The 17,402-nt window shown below is 33.1% G+C and overlaps 1 protein-coding gene across 2 annotated transcripts in view; it reads left to right on the top strand.

Annotated features, from left to right (window-relative positions):
• Window positions 1-13,496, top strand: part of LOC118735214 (tyrosine-protein kinase Drl) — a 93,414-nt gene extending 79,918 nt beyond the window's left edge. The window contains exons 2-3 of one of the 2 annotated variants that reach the window (XM_036464860.1): window positions 11,367-11,663; window positions 13,123-13,496. In XM_036464860.1, coding sequence (XP_036320753.1) covers window positions 11,367-11,663; window positions 13,123-13,234 — 409 coding nt within the window. In that variant the 3' untranslated portion in view covers window positions 13,235-13,496. Of the gene's footprint in view, window positions 1-11,366; window positions 11,664-13,122 lie in introns of those variants that run through there. The other variant, XR_004992539.1, reaches the window with a different exon arrangement.
• Window positions 13,497-17,402: the final 3,906 nt, after the last annotated feature.

Here is a 17,402-nt window from a genome sequence, read left to right as displayed (position 1 = left end):
GTTGAATATAATTGTTAAAAGGCCAAAAAATAACAAAAAACAAATAATTAAATTATTAATGAAACAAAAATATAAATTTTTAGTGATTGAATTACAAAACCTAGTTCATACCATAGCTATGGCAAAAGTAGGAATTTTAAACCGAGCAATTTTACATTTAGATGAAATAAAAAATATAACTCAAAGTGAACATGGACGATTGACTATAACTGATTTAATAGACATTTCTATTTTTAAAATATTACAAAATAAAGATGTAATAGTTATATACATTAAGTATCCAAAAATTATTCTTGATTGTAAATATTATGAAGTAAGAGCAATTGCACAAACAAACGGTAAATTGCTAATTGAAAATGAAATTGCAAAATGTGAAAAAGGATATATAAATATTAATAATTGTAAAAAGGAATTGATAAATGCCTATTGTAAAATTAATAATACCAATACTTGTTTATCAGATGTTTTGTCCGCAAAAAGAGCTAAATGTGAAAAGATTGGTGAAAAAAATAAAGAAATAGATGCAATTAGAGAAGGAGCGATTTTAGTTTCAGGAAATCATACAATTGACAATGATATCGTAAATGGAGTTTACCTTGTTACTTTTGAAAATTACACAAATATTGATAATACAGTATATGAAAATATTGATTCAAAAATTTGGAAACATGTTAAGAATAATAATTTGAATAATTTTGAAATTATTAAATATATTGAATCGGAAGATTATAATTTAAAATTTCAAAATGTAAATCTAATTAATTCTGTCAAAACTGAAATTAAGTCACACCCTGTATTTTGGACTTTTGTAACAATTGTCTTTATAAAAGTATTAATATATATACTTTTCAGAATTTATAAAATAGTTGAAGTTTGGAATAAAAGCAGACATTCGAAAAAACAAGAAGAATTGCTGCACGAACTCACTATAGAAATAAATCATTTAACAAACCAAATTGAAGAATCGGGACGATTCTTTTAAAGAAAGGGGGGAGTTAACAGTAGCCTTTGCCTTTCAAATAAATTGTAAATATAAACAAATTTCCAATAATGCAGTTGGTCATATTGTTGGTTGGACTTATATAAGGAAATCCAATTAAACCAATGGAATAACACTGATTTAATTGAAGTTGTAATTTGATATCCTTCTGCAACCAACTGAGTAAACAATGGCTTAACGAAAGTTGCAACTGCAAAGCAACTGCGCAGTTCCAAAACTAATTTATTATGCTATTAAAAAGATTCTGCAAAACAACTGCAGCTAAATAAATAATGAAACTTAATATCTTCAATAATAAAATTCCAAAATAACTAATTGGAAATTATAACTGAAAATCATGTAAACATAATTTTAAGCTATAAATAAGATTATTTTTGAATAAAGTTCAGTTTGGATTCAGTCTTGCAACAACACACCAATTGTTTGGTATCAGTCTTGCAACAAGACATACGTTTTAAGTTATTTTTAAAACGTATCCCGTGTTCAACAAAAGTTAATTTGCATTATTTCGGTTTTTCTAATATATTATTGCGGTTTTCAACCGAAACTGTGTATTTATGCATTAATTCGGTTTTTTTCATATGCATTATTTCGGTTTTCAAACGAAACTGTGCATATATGCATTATTTCGGTTTTTTTCGTATGCATCATTTCGGTTTTTTTTCATATGCATTATTTCGTATGCACAGTTTCCATATGCACAATTTCAGGGTGCCTATGCAAGTGCCTCAAAAAATATATCACAACACATTGAGCGCATAGAATGGAACAACTAAACGGATTTGATGGCTTATGGTTCCGACAGCTGTGACTAATTAATTGTGACTGTCTGCAACTACCCTGCAATGAAAAGCTAAACCAGTATGCACAAGTTCCAGTTCATGAACTATTATTTAAGGATAAAAGTCATACCAGTTCGTTATGAACCATAATTATACCAGTTCCGCGCAGAAAAAAGTAAACTAGTTGGTAGAAATTCTAGTTCGAAAACTGGTATTAAATGGGAGAGTCATACCGGTTCATCATGGACTATAATTATACCAGTTCTCCGCAGTGAAATGCCAAACCAGCCAGTATAAATACTAGTACATTCACCAGTATGTGCTAAAGCGACGGCCTACCATTTCGGCGATTTCGAACAACTTATGCGATCAGCGACATCTGTCTTTGAATAGGCATAACCAAAATTAAATTGTGGTTAATTGCTTTCATCACAAATGTCGGCTGTGGCATCGAGTGAAGACTACCGATTCTGGTTCTGAGATCTCAGGTTCGAGTGCGCGTGGAGGTTGTTAAAATAAAGTAAGTAAATTAATTTAAATAATAATTTCAATTTAAATATAAAATAAAAATTGTTAATAAATTTAATTTGATTTGGAAAAAACCTAAATACTCAAATACCATACAAAATTAAAATAAATAATTTTTTGTTCTTTTTAAAACAATAAATTTAAAAATTACATAAGAGATATAAATAAAAAAATAAACAAATAAAAAAATAAAAAATAAAAAAAAGGGTTCGCTCACTGAGATTCGAACTCGGATCTCTTGATTTGGCGTGCCAAAGCTTTACTCTGTCGACCATTGCCACTGTTGCGGCGCCGCGATCAAAATTACATACTTATGCCTTTCACGGGGGATGAACAGGCAGTCTATCCCGTCAACTGGTATGATGCTACTAGTATTTCTACTGGTAGCGTGCTGATGCAGGAACGGACAATTCACTTCTCCTATGACACCGCCATGTTAAAAATACCAGTCGCTAACATTGAAAAAGGATACAACGTGAACTAGTTGGGCTGAAACGCAAACTGGTAGCATTCTTGTTCACAACTGGTAGCTTTCCCTGCAGGGTAGGAAAAGCCAAGCTCAGCTAACTAATAAAAAAACTAATTACAAGCTATTCATTACAGGTAAACCTTTCCAAAAGGTCACCCGGGAATTAAGCAAGTCTGAGACCTTTATTGTTCGTGATTCCAATAATCGAAATTATTATAAAAAACGGGGTACCTTTTTAACAAAATAACAAGTTTCTGAACTAATTCTGCTGGCAGCCACGACTTTCAAAACAGGATTTTCTTCGAAATTTTCATTCCTACAAAATAACAATTTATTAGCCATATCCACCTATTCACAACGTCGCGACGCTATAAGCACGCATTTTTCAAACCAGTCACAGAAGACAGGATTAAAAATGAATTACAAAAACTAAAATCGAAAAACGCTGATGACGTAACAGGTTCTCTAAATTCTGAAACAACCACAAGAATTGGTTATCCAAATTGGAACACAACGGTGTTGCAACAGAGATCTTGCCATGATGCTAGATTGTGAAGATGAAAATCAGGATGATACATCCGACATTTGCAGCCCCGATGCAAATTTCGAATTATTGAACCGCAAAAAAAAAAAAATAACTGAAGTCCTCTCAACTGGTGCAGCTTCAATCGAAAAAAATTTACAATTTTGTAAAGATTCAAGTTTTTCAAGTTTGTCGCCTCGAGCGAGTAGTTATTTAATGGCGCAGGTTTGATTTACGACCCGTTAGGAAACAGGCTGTAACTCGAAAAAGTAGCAAAATTACTCTTTCTTAAATACAATGTTCCAATTTTTTAATTTAAGTACTAAATAAAAAAATATTAAAAATTAATAAATTGTCCATTTTTTATTTACCTTAATCATCTAATGTACTCACCAAAAAATATTTCTTAAATACAGTGTAAGCTCTCATAGACGGATGCTCTAATAAGCGGACACATTTTGGGAACGAACAATTTTTGGTTATTTTCCATACAAAATGCTCTCCCATACACGGACTTTCCGATACGGACGCGGACACTCAAAAATGTCCAGTTATGAAAAATCTCTCCCATAAGCGGACGCGAAGCTCCACAAGCGGTCAATTTTGTTTTGTTTTTCAGTCAATTGTTGACTCTTGCGCTTCTACATATGTATATGTACACAAGAACATAGTCCGTATTCAAAAATATTTTCTTTTCTAGAAAAAGTGTTGCCTTTTCGTTGCCATTGGGCAATGAGATTTGTCGGTAGGAAAGAAAAACGCCATAAATTGGAATTCATTTTTAATTCACGCTGTTTCTGTCTATTAAAGAATAAATATTATTTTAATTTAGAAACCCGCAATTTCAATTTTTTAAGTATGAATTTTAATTTTATTTTTTATGAAATTCCTATAAGCGGACATCTTTCGTAGACGGACAAAAAAGGTGACCATCGGTGTCCGCTAGGGATGTCAATTTTCGGGGTTTTGTCGATCCCGGGATTTTCGGGATCTGAAAATACAATCCCGGGATCCCGGGATTGTTCCGAAATTCAGGTAAAAGTGCAACACATCTGTGATCATCCTATTATAGTATTTTAAATCAGATTGATATAACAAAAAAAAGTACAATTTATTGTAATTCATTTACATATTTATTAAGGCGATAAATCAGTATTTCCAATCAACAAAAAACAAACATAAAATTTGACAAACATATATGTATGTATGTACATATCCTCATTAATTTATAACATAGTTTTTGTACCACAAGTACAAATGCATATACGGTCACTCCGAGAAATATTTTGCATAGATTTTTTTTGCAATATTCAGAATATTTTTCGTGGTATTTTTTTTTTTTTGTTAATTTAAAAAAATATATACGTATGTGCAATTTTGAAGTTGCTAAACCATCCCGTTGACATTTTATATATTTTTTTTGCCACAAAAAAAATCGTTATAAGGAAGAAAATGCCCAACATCGTCAATAAAAAAAATTCAAAAATCAAGGGAGTTTTTAGCAACTTTAAAATTGCACTTTATTGTATTAAATTGAATGGGCTATAAAACTGCATAATAGATTTTTTTTTTTAAATTATGATTAAAAAGTTTGATATTGTTATGATAATTTGGTGAACTTAAACCTACTTTCTCTAAAGTGTGAAATTTTGATTTACATGATTTTTGTTGTAAAATGAGCTATATATTTTTTTTTAATTAACAAAAAATACCATAAAAAATATTTTGAATATTGCAAAAAAAAGCGATGCAAAATATTTTTGTAAGTGACTGTATTTGGTACAGCATTAACTGCCTATGTAACTATATAAAATTTTTTAAATCACTGTTTGAGATCAATTTAAGATATTATCAGTATATTTAAGTAAAAATAAAAAAGTTAACACATTTAAGTAGAAAATAAATATATAAGTGCATCACCTATTCCATTTTGAGCGAAGCAAAATTATTCCTTCTTTTGATGGAAATGCGATCTTAAAGAAATTATAGCATTAAGGGTTGTTTTGCCCTTGAGAGGGGATATTTGTGATACAAATTTAATTGGCTAACAAAAAAATTGTTTCCAGCAATCCCGGGATTTAAATCGACTAATCCCGGGATATTCGGGACTTAAAAAAACCCGGATTCCGGGATTGACATCCCTAGTGTCCGCATATGGGGGCTTTCACTGTATTTGACATCCGCATCCGCATTCGTATCCGCGGATGTCTAAAACTCCACATTCGCAACATTAGGGATGTTCATACGTACCTATAACCAATGACATTCAAGAATTGAATTCTTGTAAAAATTACTTAACACTGCTTTATCGATTTTTTTATAAAGTTTTTTTATGTGTTTAAATAATGCTACGATCTTGGTTTTAAACTACGTATGCTTCATTGAATGTTCATGTTTTATTCGAGGATTTATTAATGTAAGTTAACAAGAAGATGTAACTACATAAATAATTATGTTCGCTTAAGTACCCGCATCGAGGTACCTAAGCGAGTTCTTTTAAGTACCCAACCCGCCTTAGTACCTTAAAAAGGTGACATTTTTCGTGAGGTATTTAAGCGGGTTTTACGTATTTGGTTTTGTTCTTCACCGAGAATTTCATGTATACATTGAAACCTCTCCTAACGGACACCTCCATTAGACGGATATCTCCCTTGGGCGGACATTTTTTCCTATACCTAGTTTTAAGCATACATTTCGGAACAGATCACTCTCTCTTAAGCGGACACTCTCTTGGCTGGACGCGGACAGTTATTTTGCCTAAAATTGAGACAAAAACCTCTATTGAGCGGACGCGAACCTCTTATCAACGGATATTAATGGTCTGATTATGGCAACTTAACGTAACTTACGGCTCTCTCCTAAAAATTCTGTTAAATGGGCGTTGCCTATAATTGAACAGCCGAAACTTAACGTAACTTAATGCCACGTTCAAATCTGTTTAATTTTGATTCTCTAAGTTCTACGTTCCATTAAGTTAAGTTAAGTTACCATAATCAGGCTTTTAGATTTCTTTTCATAACAAATCAAACAAAAACCTCCGTTGAGCGGACGCGAACTCTTCATACGCGGACAAAATATAGAAAATGTGAGTGAGCAGTTACCTACATACATACTTACTAAATGGAAAAAGGGGACTTCCCGCATAAAATGTGATTTTCATGCACATATTTAGTTTGGTTTGCGCAGTGGTTGGGGTTCGTTATTTGAATTAGCAAAAATCCTTGGAGAATATAATTCAAATTCTGATGAATTTACAACAATAGATAATATAACATGGAACGAAAACTTAGATTTCTGGTTGGATTTTGTTACTGATGAAGACGTGGAAACTATTGATGATAACAGTACTGACACTGAAAAAAATAAAAAAACTTACGTCAATCGACAATTTCCCAGTTTTTTATGTAATGAATCTATAGATTTATGTAGTTTATTGACTTAAATGTAATAATTATGTTTATTTTTGTTATTACTTTCTATGTACTTACGCACACATATGGAATATGTTTTTGATATATCTTTAAATTACGTTTTTCACTTTGCGCACACTCAAAGTAAAAACTGACTACTCTAAGAGTATATTGCAAGAACACGGTAAATTTTTGGGCAAATATTTGATTACACAGTGATGTAGAATTTTGTCTACTTTCATTTTGTACTAAACCCTTCTTTGTATTTTGAAATTCATTTTTTGAATTAATGCGCAATATCGACATCAATTACCCCACTGTGCGCCGGTCAAAACTTATGGCTGATTATGCATACTTCGCATAACTTCGCATAAATTTCAAACTGTCAAGTGAAAATCTGTTGAATGCATTTTGTATGTAAAGTAAAACCCACTTAAGTACCTCACGAAAAATGTCACCTTTTTGAGGTACTTAGGCGGGTTGGGTACTTAAAAGAACCCGCTTAAGTACCTCGATGAGGGTACTTAAACGAACATAATTATTGATGTAGTTACATCTTCTTATTAACTTACATTAAAAAATCCTCGAATAAAACATGAACATTCAATGAAGTATACGTAGTTTAAAACCAAGATCGTAGCATTATTTAAACATATAAACAAAAGCTTTATCGAAAATCGATAAAGCAATGTTATGTAATTTTTACAAGAATTCAATTCTTGAAAGACATTGGTTATACGTATGAATACATAAATACAATGTTGGACATATCTATCATTTCGGACCGAATTCACTTCCTAAAAAATACCATATAGAGGGCTGTTTGCAGCTCTTGAGAGCTGCAATCTGATTTAAGAAATTTTGGTAGAAGAAAATTTCTTTTCCATTTCTTGTGCGTCATTTTATATGAATTTTTCGTTTTTCTTGAAAGCTGGAAACAAAAGCAAGCTACTTTTTCAACCCACAGAAATAATGAAAAATATTTCTTGTGATTTTTCTTGAGAGCTGCAAACAGCCGTTAAACCTAAAATTTAGTAGAACACTGAAAAAAAAATTCATCAAAATCTCAAATTTTTTTCTCAGAAGTGAAATTATTAGCAAGTTTCAACTGGCTAAAAATTACCGTTGAATTTTTAGATTTTTTTTGCCGAACGTGTTGCGGGAGTACTTAAAAGGGGGAAATTATAAGTAAAATGGTAAATGGGATACGCAAAATTTAGGTACTTAGGCGGGTTGAGTAAATAAGCGGGGAGGTACTTAAGAGAGGGATTTTCTTCGGATTACATTAAAATATTCACGGTGCCCATAAATGTTGGTTACTTAAGCGGGTTAGGTACTTAAACGGGTTTCACTGTATTCCATTGCCTAGAAATTAGCAGAACTTGTAAAAAATTAGCGATCTGTTGAGTTTAGATTTTGCCTCACGTTTTCTTAAGTGACATTGGTATTAATGTAATTTTGGGCACAAGTAAAGAATAGGGTCCGTTGAGCTAAAAAAAAGAAAAAGTGAGCATGGCCGGCGTGCCATTATTTTAATGGAATATATTTTTTTTTGTGCAAATTCATAGGAGCGGTGCTAGGGAGGATGAACGTGGAATTTTCAAGATTTTCGTAAGCTTATATTTTGAAAAGTTTTGAACCAATTTCCAATGTATGGATATTGATGGAAAGATAATTAAAAGTCTTTTATATTGCTGACCTTAGGTGTGTATAGTAACAAAAACTCCGTACTAATTTGTACCGGAACCTGCAAATTTTTACTGGAAAAGTTTATAATAACCCAAAAAATTTGCAAGAGAACACTGAATCGAGAGCGTAAGAACACTGGAGAGCTGCTAGTTCTTGCTAGTAAAATTTTTACTAGCAGAAATTAGCTAGCAGAAGAAGAACAAGAATAAATGTCAAAAGCCGCCATTTGTTGAATTATTTAAGCGTAAACAAAAGTAAAATGAGTGGAAATCAAAATATGAATGATGTACTGGACTATGTAAGTGCTTATGTGTATAGCAAGAAGTTTAAAACTGATTTATAAATTGTAAAGATGTGTCAAAACACTGCAACAACCAGTGTTGCCACTGTTGGTCTTTTCCGACCAAAGTTGGTCGCTTCTTTTTCATTTGGTAGGTTGGTAGGCAAAGTAAGATTTTGGTCGGGTAGTTGTATTAAGTTTATAAATTCTTAATTATAAAAATATATATTTCAAACATCATTTTGCATACAAATATTTGCCAATCGTATCTTTCAAACATTTGCCAATCCTGCCTTTAAAAATAAGAAACCTAATTGGTTTCGCCACTGATGGAGCCAATGTTATGGTTGGAGACTTGGGCGGGCTGAAAACTTTATTGAGTGCAGAAACCGATTTATTTTATATAAAGTGCACATGTCACTCACTTGAGCTTTGCTCAAGCTACGCTTGTAAAAAATAACCGAAAAGCATTGAGACACTGTGCCGCAACATATACAGTTTCTTTTCTCACAGTCCAAAGGGGATACGTGAACTGAAGGAATTTCAGGACTACTGTTCGGTAAAACCCCACTAAATCTTGAGCATATATCAAACACGATGGCTTTCACTAGAAAAATGGAATGAAACAAAATAACTGCATGCATCTCGCCAATTTTGTTTTTAATATAATTTCATTACCACATAGCTCTGCGGCTGCAGAACGCAAATTTTCAACGCTTTTTTTGATAAAAACTAAACGAAGAATTAAACTTAAGATTGATAGTATCAATATCATAATGTTATGCAAGGAATTTGTAAACAAAAATGACCCGCACCATATGTGGTCAGCTGCTAAAGATTTGCATGAGTAATTAATTGTTTTAAATTTACTTTTAAGAAATTAAACTTATTGTTACATAACATGTACATATGTATATAATTCATACAATGAAAAAAATGTTAAATGATCTCATCTCTGCGCCTAAGACTGTACCTGCATTTATTTTTTTTTAATGTACAAAGTACATATATGCATGTATGTAAATGTTTTGTATTCGAAACATTTAATCTTAAATGAATGAATGCTTTTTTGTAATTGAAATTTATTTGGTAGGTTGTAAACGGTTTTGGTCGGATTTGGGAAGAAAATTGGTAGGGTAAAAAATGGTTAGTGGCAACGCTGGCAACAACTGTTCACTTGCAAGTTTTTACTAGTTTTGTGTTCAATAACTTTTTCTGCTAGTTTTCTCTTCTTCTCAATTTTGCGCTCAATTTTGACTCTAGCTGTAATTCATTACTGGAAAAATTACTGTACACACCTCTATAAAGTTTGACAGAAGAATTAACTATTAAATTGCAAAGTCAGAATTAACATCAGTGATGACAGGTAAATAAGTGCCAGATGGGTTCTAACATTACTAAGTAGTTTTTGTAAAAATTGCAGATAGGGGATCTTGAATATAAGCCCTCGATAATCAAAATCTTATTAAAGACATAGACAATTTTACGAAAGTTTGGTGTTTTTTTTTTAATATTGCACAAAGTTTGAAGCTTGGATTTTCGGATTTAGTTAAAAAATAAACTATATTTTTATTAAAAAACTAAAATTAAAAAATAATAAAATAAATAGTAAACAAGTAAAAAATTCTAAGTTCGGGTGGAGCCGAACATTAAATACCCGGCGCACGTATTAAATACATACATATATGTTTTTCACCTTTCCGAAAGTTACCGCTACGTGGTAAGCCAGGGTGCATCAATTTTGAGTAAATTAGCGTCCTTAAATTTCGAAATATTGAAGTTTCAAGCATTTCTGAAATTTACCGTTATATGAATAATTTCAATAATTTTCAATGTTTTGCTTTTATGTGGCAAGCACAATAACCATACCGAGTTTGGTACAAATTAGTAGAACGGTTACCGAGATATATAGGTATCATAAGTGGGCGACGCCACGCCCATTTTCCAAAATTTTATCAGAAACGTATTTCTTGGCAAAGAATTGTTGCAGCATCAATTTTGAATAAATTGGCTTTAATATTTACTGATTTATCGAAGATTTCATATTTCTCTAAATTACAGTTACATATATGGAATGTGGACGTGGTTATTGTCCGATTTTAAAAATTTTCGGCCATTTGGTATGCTGTACCAAGGCCAACAATTGTGCTAAGCTTGGAAGAAATTGGTGCAGCGATTACACATGCAACCATAAGTGGGCGTGACTACGCCCATTTTCCAAATATTTATAATATTCTCATTTTTCATATAAAAATTATTTTAAATATCAATTTGAGTGAATAATCTTCAGTAGTTACTAAAATATCGTAGTTTTCGTATTTCTGAAAATTACCGTTATATGGGAGGTAGGCGTGGTTATTATCGATTTTGCCCATTTTCAATACCATCTGTCCTACGCCCGAAAGAAGTGCACGTACCAAGTTTCGTTAAGATATCTCAATTTCTACTCGAGTTTTCGTGTGCACAGACGGACGGACGAACAGACAGTCACCGCTTAATCGATTTCTCTTTTAATTCTGATCATTTTGTATACTTTTGTCTATATCTATATCGATTTAGGCGAATACTCAAGTTAAGAATGTTAATACTTATTGCACTATTCATTGCTTTTGAAATTTCACCACCTCAGCAATTTTCACTCAAATGTATTGTATATTTAAAATATGCTTCTTGTTTCTTCTTCAGCATTGACGACCAACTTCGCGTAAAGCTAACCGATAGCTCCCTAAGTCGCGACCTCTTCCCAAATGATTACAACTGCTTGGGTGACGGTGAGAATCGGCCCATTAAATGGATGTCTCTTGAAACCATACAAAAGAAGCACTTTAATGAGGGAAGCGATGTGTGGTCTTTCGGCGTCCTCATGTGGGAGATGTGCACACTGGGTAAACTGCCTTATGCCGAGATCGATCCCTACGAAATGGAGCACTACTTGAAAGACGGTTACCGCCTGGCACAGCCCTACAACTGTCCAGATGAATTGTAAGTAAAAGTTTTTAGGAGTATTACAAACATAGGGTTGCCAGATTTTTTATGCGCGATAACTTTTTCATGCTAAAATAAATTAAAAAAAATAAAGCCGCGCTATTAAAATTTCCATTCGTACTGTCATCAGGTTACTTTAAGAACGGAAGTTTAAAGCAATTCCCATTCGTACTGTCATCAGGTATGTAACTTGAGAATGGAAATCGCTGCATCTTTTAGGCCCATCAATATTACATAGTTACATCCCGAGCTAATAAAAGCGAGGTAAAAATCAGTACTTTTCAGAAAATTTGTATTCAAAGAAAAATTATGAATGTAAGATAATACTTTAAAACGCCAGAGTACTTATTTTACAATATTTTGGTATATAAATTAAATATAGTTCATTAAAAAATAAAAGTGTCATTCATTTTAACATGAGTGTACACATCATTATACACAGAAGCCAATAAATTATTTTATATTTATGACATTTTTGAATAGCAATAATGAGATCATTTCCATCTTCAGTGTTTAAATAATCAAAGAGTTCATTTAATTTTAAAATTACTTTTAATATAAAGTTCACTTTAAAAAAATTTAATTAGAAGCGGGTTTCTCTCTTTGCGTCAGGAAGCAAACTTTATACTTAAGATCCTCTCAGCTGCTTCGTTTGTGTGGTATTGAAAAAAATATTATATATTTTTTCAAACTGTGGAAAAGTACCACTATTTAAGGACTTCATCTATAATCCCTCATGGCTTAAAGTAATTTATTCAACTACGCAAAAACTTTGAAAGACTAAGAATTCGCTAAAAAGAGTATCTAACTCTATGTCTTCTATGCAAAACTCTTTTATAATGTCAGCAAATTGTGAAAAAAGAATTGTAAGTTATAGGCAAAAGCCATTCGAATACTCAAATTTTTTGTTATTTAACTGAAAGTTATTTTCGAGATAACTAGCAAGACTCGACAAAAAAACGTCAGTCTTCTTTTTAAATAATTTAATCTCCATCATATTATAGCAACTGGTACGTAGCGACCCGGCGATATGCCCATAAAGCGATTGATCTTTTCGTTGTATTAATTTCTTGGGCATATCAAACATTATCTGAAACATGTCAACTGTAATTAAATTATTTTCTTACTTTTTACAGTACAGTTTAAGAGGGTTCCACCATTATGTAAAAACCTTAAGAAAATCCTAAAGTATTTTGTTTCAATTGAAAATTCAGTACAAATCAGTACAAATTTTGAAAAATCAGGACATTAGCGTACTGATTGAAGAAATGAATAAAATCCGTACAAGAGTTGAAAAAGCAGTACTGTACTGATAAAATCAGTACGTCTGGCAACCGTATACAAACAGATATTTTTGTTTAATCAAAACTTAGCCAGTGCTTTTGTTTTGTTTAAGACTGACACTCCTTACTCAATTTGACTTTTTGTTTGTTTCTGCTTCTTTTTTTGCTTATAGATTTACCATAATGGCTTACTGCTGGGCGGTGTTGCCAACGGAACGCCCCTCTTTTAGCCAATTGCAAGTATGCCTTTCGGAATTCCATACGCAAATCACTAGATATGTCTAAGGATAAGTTCAGTTGGAAGCATAGATGTTAAGTGGTTTAGGAAAATAAGAAAAAAAAATTGTACATAAATAAAGAGTTCTTGAAATGAACCATGTTAGACTCAAATACCCCAAAGACAAACATGTATGCCTACTACTTAATGAATGGTAGCTACATTTTAAAATCTGCGCCCGAATGATGAAATGCTTAAGCTGAAATTAGTCAAGAACGTAGACCTACCGGTACGTAAACCCGAGTCAGCTGACACGATCTGTCTACCAAAGCGCCATGTAAATGAAAACTCAACGCCGCAGAGTTTTTCTGTAGTTGTAGCCCGTAGCGCAGCAATCTGCGGAATTTAGATTTTTCCGTGTCAGCAGATTTCTCCTTTAGATGGTTGCCACTTCGTCAGTTTTGCAGATGGTAAAAAAGTTATAAGTTCCTATTCAAAATATATTTAAAATATTTGAAATTTACTATTAAATAAGGTTTTTGTTGAAAACTAAGTAGTTTATATCTAGCTACAATCTATTATAGCACGAAAAATTGTGTTTGAAAGGGTAAGTTTATGAAAAGGCATTGAAGAGTGGCAACAGTGTAGTAAGCAACACTGAGGGCTCCAGTAATCGACAAAATTCTGCGTATACAGACTGCGTTTAAGTACACGTTCTACGTTCTCGACTAATTTCAGCTTTAGTTAGTAACAATATTGAAATGTTTTATGTTTAATAAAATTAAGTTTCACGAGAGATTCACCCTTATCAACTACCTAAGATCCATAGCAAATAGAAGAGAACGCGCCATTAATGGATGAATGGCAAGTCAAAAGTGCCAAATACGTACGTGTAACTACATACATATATATGTACATATGTATAGTTTAAGAAAGCAGTAGAAATAATTTGTTGGCCTGTAAGTACATATGTACATACATATATTCAAATTTTATAGTGTACTGAGCTTTAAACAAAATAAAAAAATTACATTTAAACGTTGCAACTCACTCTTTCTGACCATAGTGAGATCTCAATAAAACCTTCGTAAATATACGAGAATTGAGGAATACAAGATTGTGCCGTCCTGGCGGCGATGAATTTTCTCAGGTAAAAGTAGACAAAGCCGAATAGGATAAAAGAATTTGTCAAAACAGGGAATTTTCTTAATAAAAATTTTTCGATATGAAACTTGGTTTAATTGTATCAAATTGTAAAATTATTTGATTTTAAATTTGATTTATAAAAAGAATTAATAATTTTGGAAAGTATTAGTGAATTTCAGTGCATCTAAAGTTTCTGAGGTGTTGTTTCCTTTTGTTTGAGGATTTTCAAAAGAGCGGTACCATGGACGGTGCCACCTTTGTTCTATACATCGTGGTAAATATACATTCATATGTACATAATATTTCGTAAGTACAGAAATATATCTAATGACTATGTACACTTCTCTGTAAATCAAATAGTCTAGACTTATACTATGCATTTGTAAAAGAATATACACTTAAATTTAGTTACTCTTCGCCCCACTCAGGTCTAGTTCTTATCCCGAATATTATGTTCGCATTGTCTTACAATCGTTTCATATTAAGTAAAAGTTTTCAACCGGTAGTTGCTAATCTAACATTTTAATTGAAACGAAATAAACGTCCAAAAACCAAACATTTACAAATTGTTATTTTCTTGTGGTTCAAACGCTTGGTGAGTATAAAATATTTACAACATGCATGTGTATTTATAATGTGTGAGCAATTTTGATGGCTGCATATCATCTCCAACTCTTCCTCGACGAGCGCGAGTCTGGCATCTCGTTGAACTATCGCACCAGAAAAGATCGGAAAACCCTTTCGACTTAAACTCAAACCTTCAGGCTAGAGGCGATCGAAAAATTCTATCGAAAAGCGGGAGTATTCCTCAATACAGAGGATACAAGCCTTCTTAACGATACCAAGTTCCCTGGGTCTTTTGAAGCAATACCAGAGCAGATCGCTCTCTTCTTTCGGGTGCGTTAGAGGAGAAGAAGAAGGGAGTAACATAGTGGTAGACTTGGTTAAATTTTTTTTACGAGCAATGGTTATAGAGGTTACAGAGGTATCTGAGCACATTTCTCCAAAAAACCGAAACCCGAGTCCTTACGAAGAAATATGCCGTTTCGTTCTTTTAAAGCAGATAGGGCAGATGTTGTTGTCATGTTATCCGATCACATGAATGTATTTGAAGACACATTTGCTCAATAATACCAGATAGGGCCCGAGCCGGTGGAGTCGATATCCCAGCGCCTGACTATGACGAGGTACGAATAGCGATTATGCTGATGAAAAGCCGAGCTATTCAGTTCGTCAACGAACTGATTGCGCCTTACCTGTGTGGCTTCAGATCTGCCAAAGCCACCACTTATGTAAGTAGGAATTTACAATGTACATTTGGTATCAGACATACTTCTGAGCCGCTTTACAAAGTAAGTTACATGTAAGGCAGAGCAGTCGCTTGGAGTAGTTCGGCGCATGAAAATAACTTCGGGTGCACGTTATTTTGCAACTAACAACGTAATGTGTCGTCGGAAGTGTTCATTTTGTGCTTTACTAGTAGATGACATTGGCCATGAAGACAATTTTGGTACTAAAAACTGAAAGAAAACATGGCTTACCTCTTAAGGTGTTTACCTATTTTCCCAGTGGGTTCGTGAATATTTCTTTATGTGTTTTTGTACAACACATTATACAAAAAGAAGTTAGTTTCATTTAAAAATTTTTGACAAAAAATAAGTTTTTGAAGTTTCATAAATTGTACAAAATTATGAGCTACCTTGCCACATTGATATCAATGAAACAATACATCAGAGGGTTTAATGTTGTGCGTGGGAAATGTTCGGTTATTTGTAAAATGATTTTTTGGTGGGGAGCGGAAGGGGAAGGTGTGTGTCATCAAAAACTTATTAGAAAGAGAACAGTAAAAACTTTAAGAAAATTCACCCTTCGCCTCCCTGCCCCTTCTACAGACACTCGGGAGCCCATTTCAAAATGGGGTAAAATTATAATTTTTGCTAAGAAAAATTAAACTCGTGTTAAGCCATCAGCAGTAGGCACTCGTTTCCGTGTTGGTATCCTTCGGCCGCGCTAGTGAAAATAACCTCATCAGTCCAACTCTGGTTACGCCATCCACAGTATATTTGCGCAAAATCGACCTCCAAATTTACAAAAAAGTGCATACTTTAAACCGAAACCTTTGTTTTAACTTAAAGTTTAGTCCTTTGGCTAGACGTATATTTTAAAATTTTTTGATTCGGGTCACGGGTTTGGACACGATAATCCAAAATCATTCTACAAATATCCGAACCGTACCCAAACTGTCTTATGCATTTTTCTAAAAACAAAAACTTTCTAAAATGAAACTGCAGTAGTTTTCATCTTATGTGGATAATTCTTGTCACAAATATCTGGTTTCTTGTTTATATTTATGCATATATATTTTTGAGCAGCGCCACATCCTTATCTGAAAATTCCGAGAATCGTCGTTCCAACTTTCCTTAAACTACCTAAAAGTCTATAACAGCCTTAGTCGTGCTCAGTTATTGAAATATCGGAGTTTTCTCATATCCGAAAGTTATCGTTATACGAGAAGCTGGTGCAATTTTAGTCCGATTTGAATAGTTTTCTATGAATTGCTTTTTCGTATCAAGGTTATTAAATGCACCAAGATTGGTAGAAATTGATAAATCGGTTAAAGAGATACGCAGTTTTGGTCATAAGTGGGCGGAGCCACGCCCAAAATCCAAAAATTTGCAATAATCTAATATTTTGCTCAATGGTCATTGCAATAATCGATTTTGAGTCAATTAGCTTCAGTAGTTACTGATTTATCGCAGTTTTCGTGTTTCTGTAAAATACCGTTTGAAGCGGCAGCCCTTTTGAAGCACCCTTTAAAGGCTACGGGAAAATTCATGTTGTTTGTTAACGTATACTTGCTTCCCCACTGGCATCAACAAATAGGCTCCAAAGGTTAACGTAGCGGGTACGCTGCAACAGGTTCGATGTCGTCATTTGGTTCGAACACATTTGTTACCGGCAGCACTGCACGAGTGTGGGTATGTGTATGGAATAAACAAAAGAATAACCAAAACGTACCGCAAGAAAAACAAACGTCCACCGAACCTTTATATACGCTAGCGGAAGCTCAAATCGAGATCAGAAACGCCA

Source organism: Rhagoletis pomonella, unplaced genomic scaffold (assembly GCF_013731165.1).
Source record: "Rhagoletis pomonella isolate Grant_MI unplaced genomic scaffold, Rhpom_1.0 Rhpom_scaffold_00003, whole genome shotgun sequence".
NCBI classification, from domain to species: Eukaryota; Metazoa; Arthropoda; class Insecta; order Diptera; family Tephritidae; genus Rhagoletis; species Rhagoletis pomonella.
This window is presented reverse-complemented; position numbering and strand designations above follow the sequence as displayed.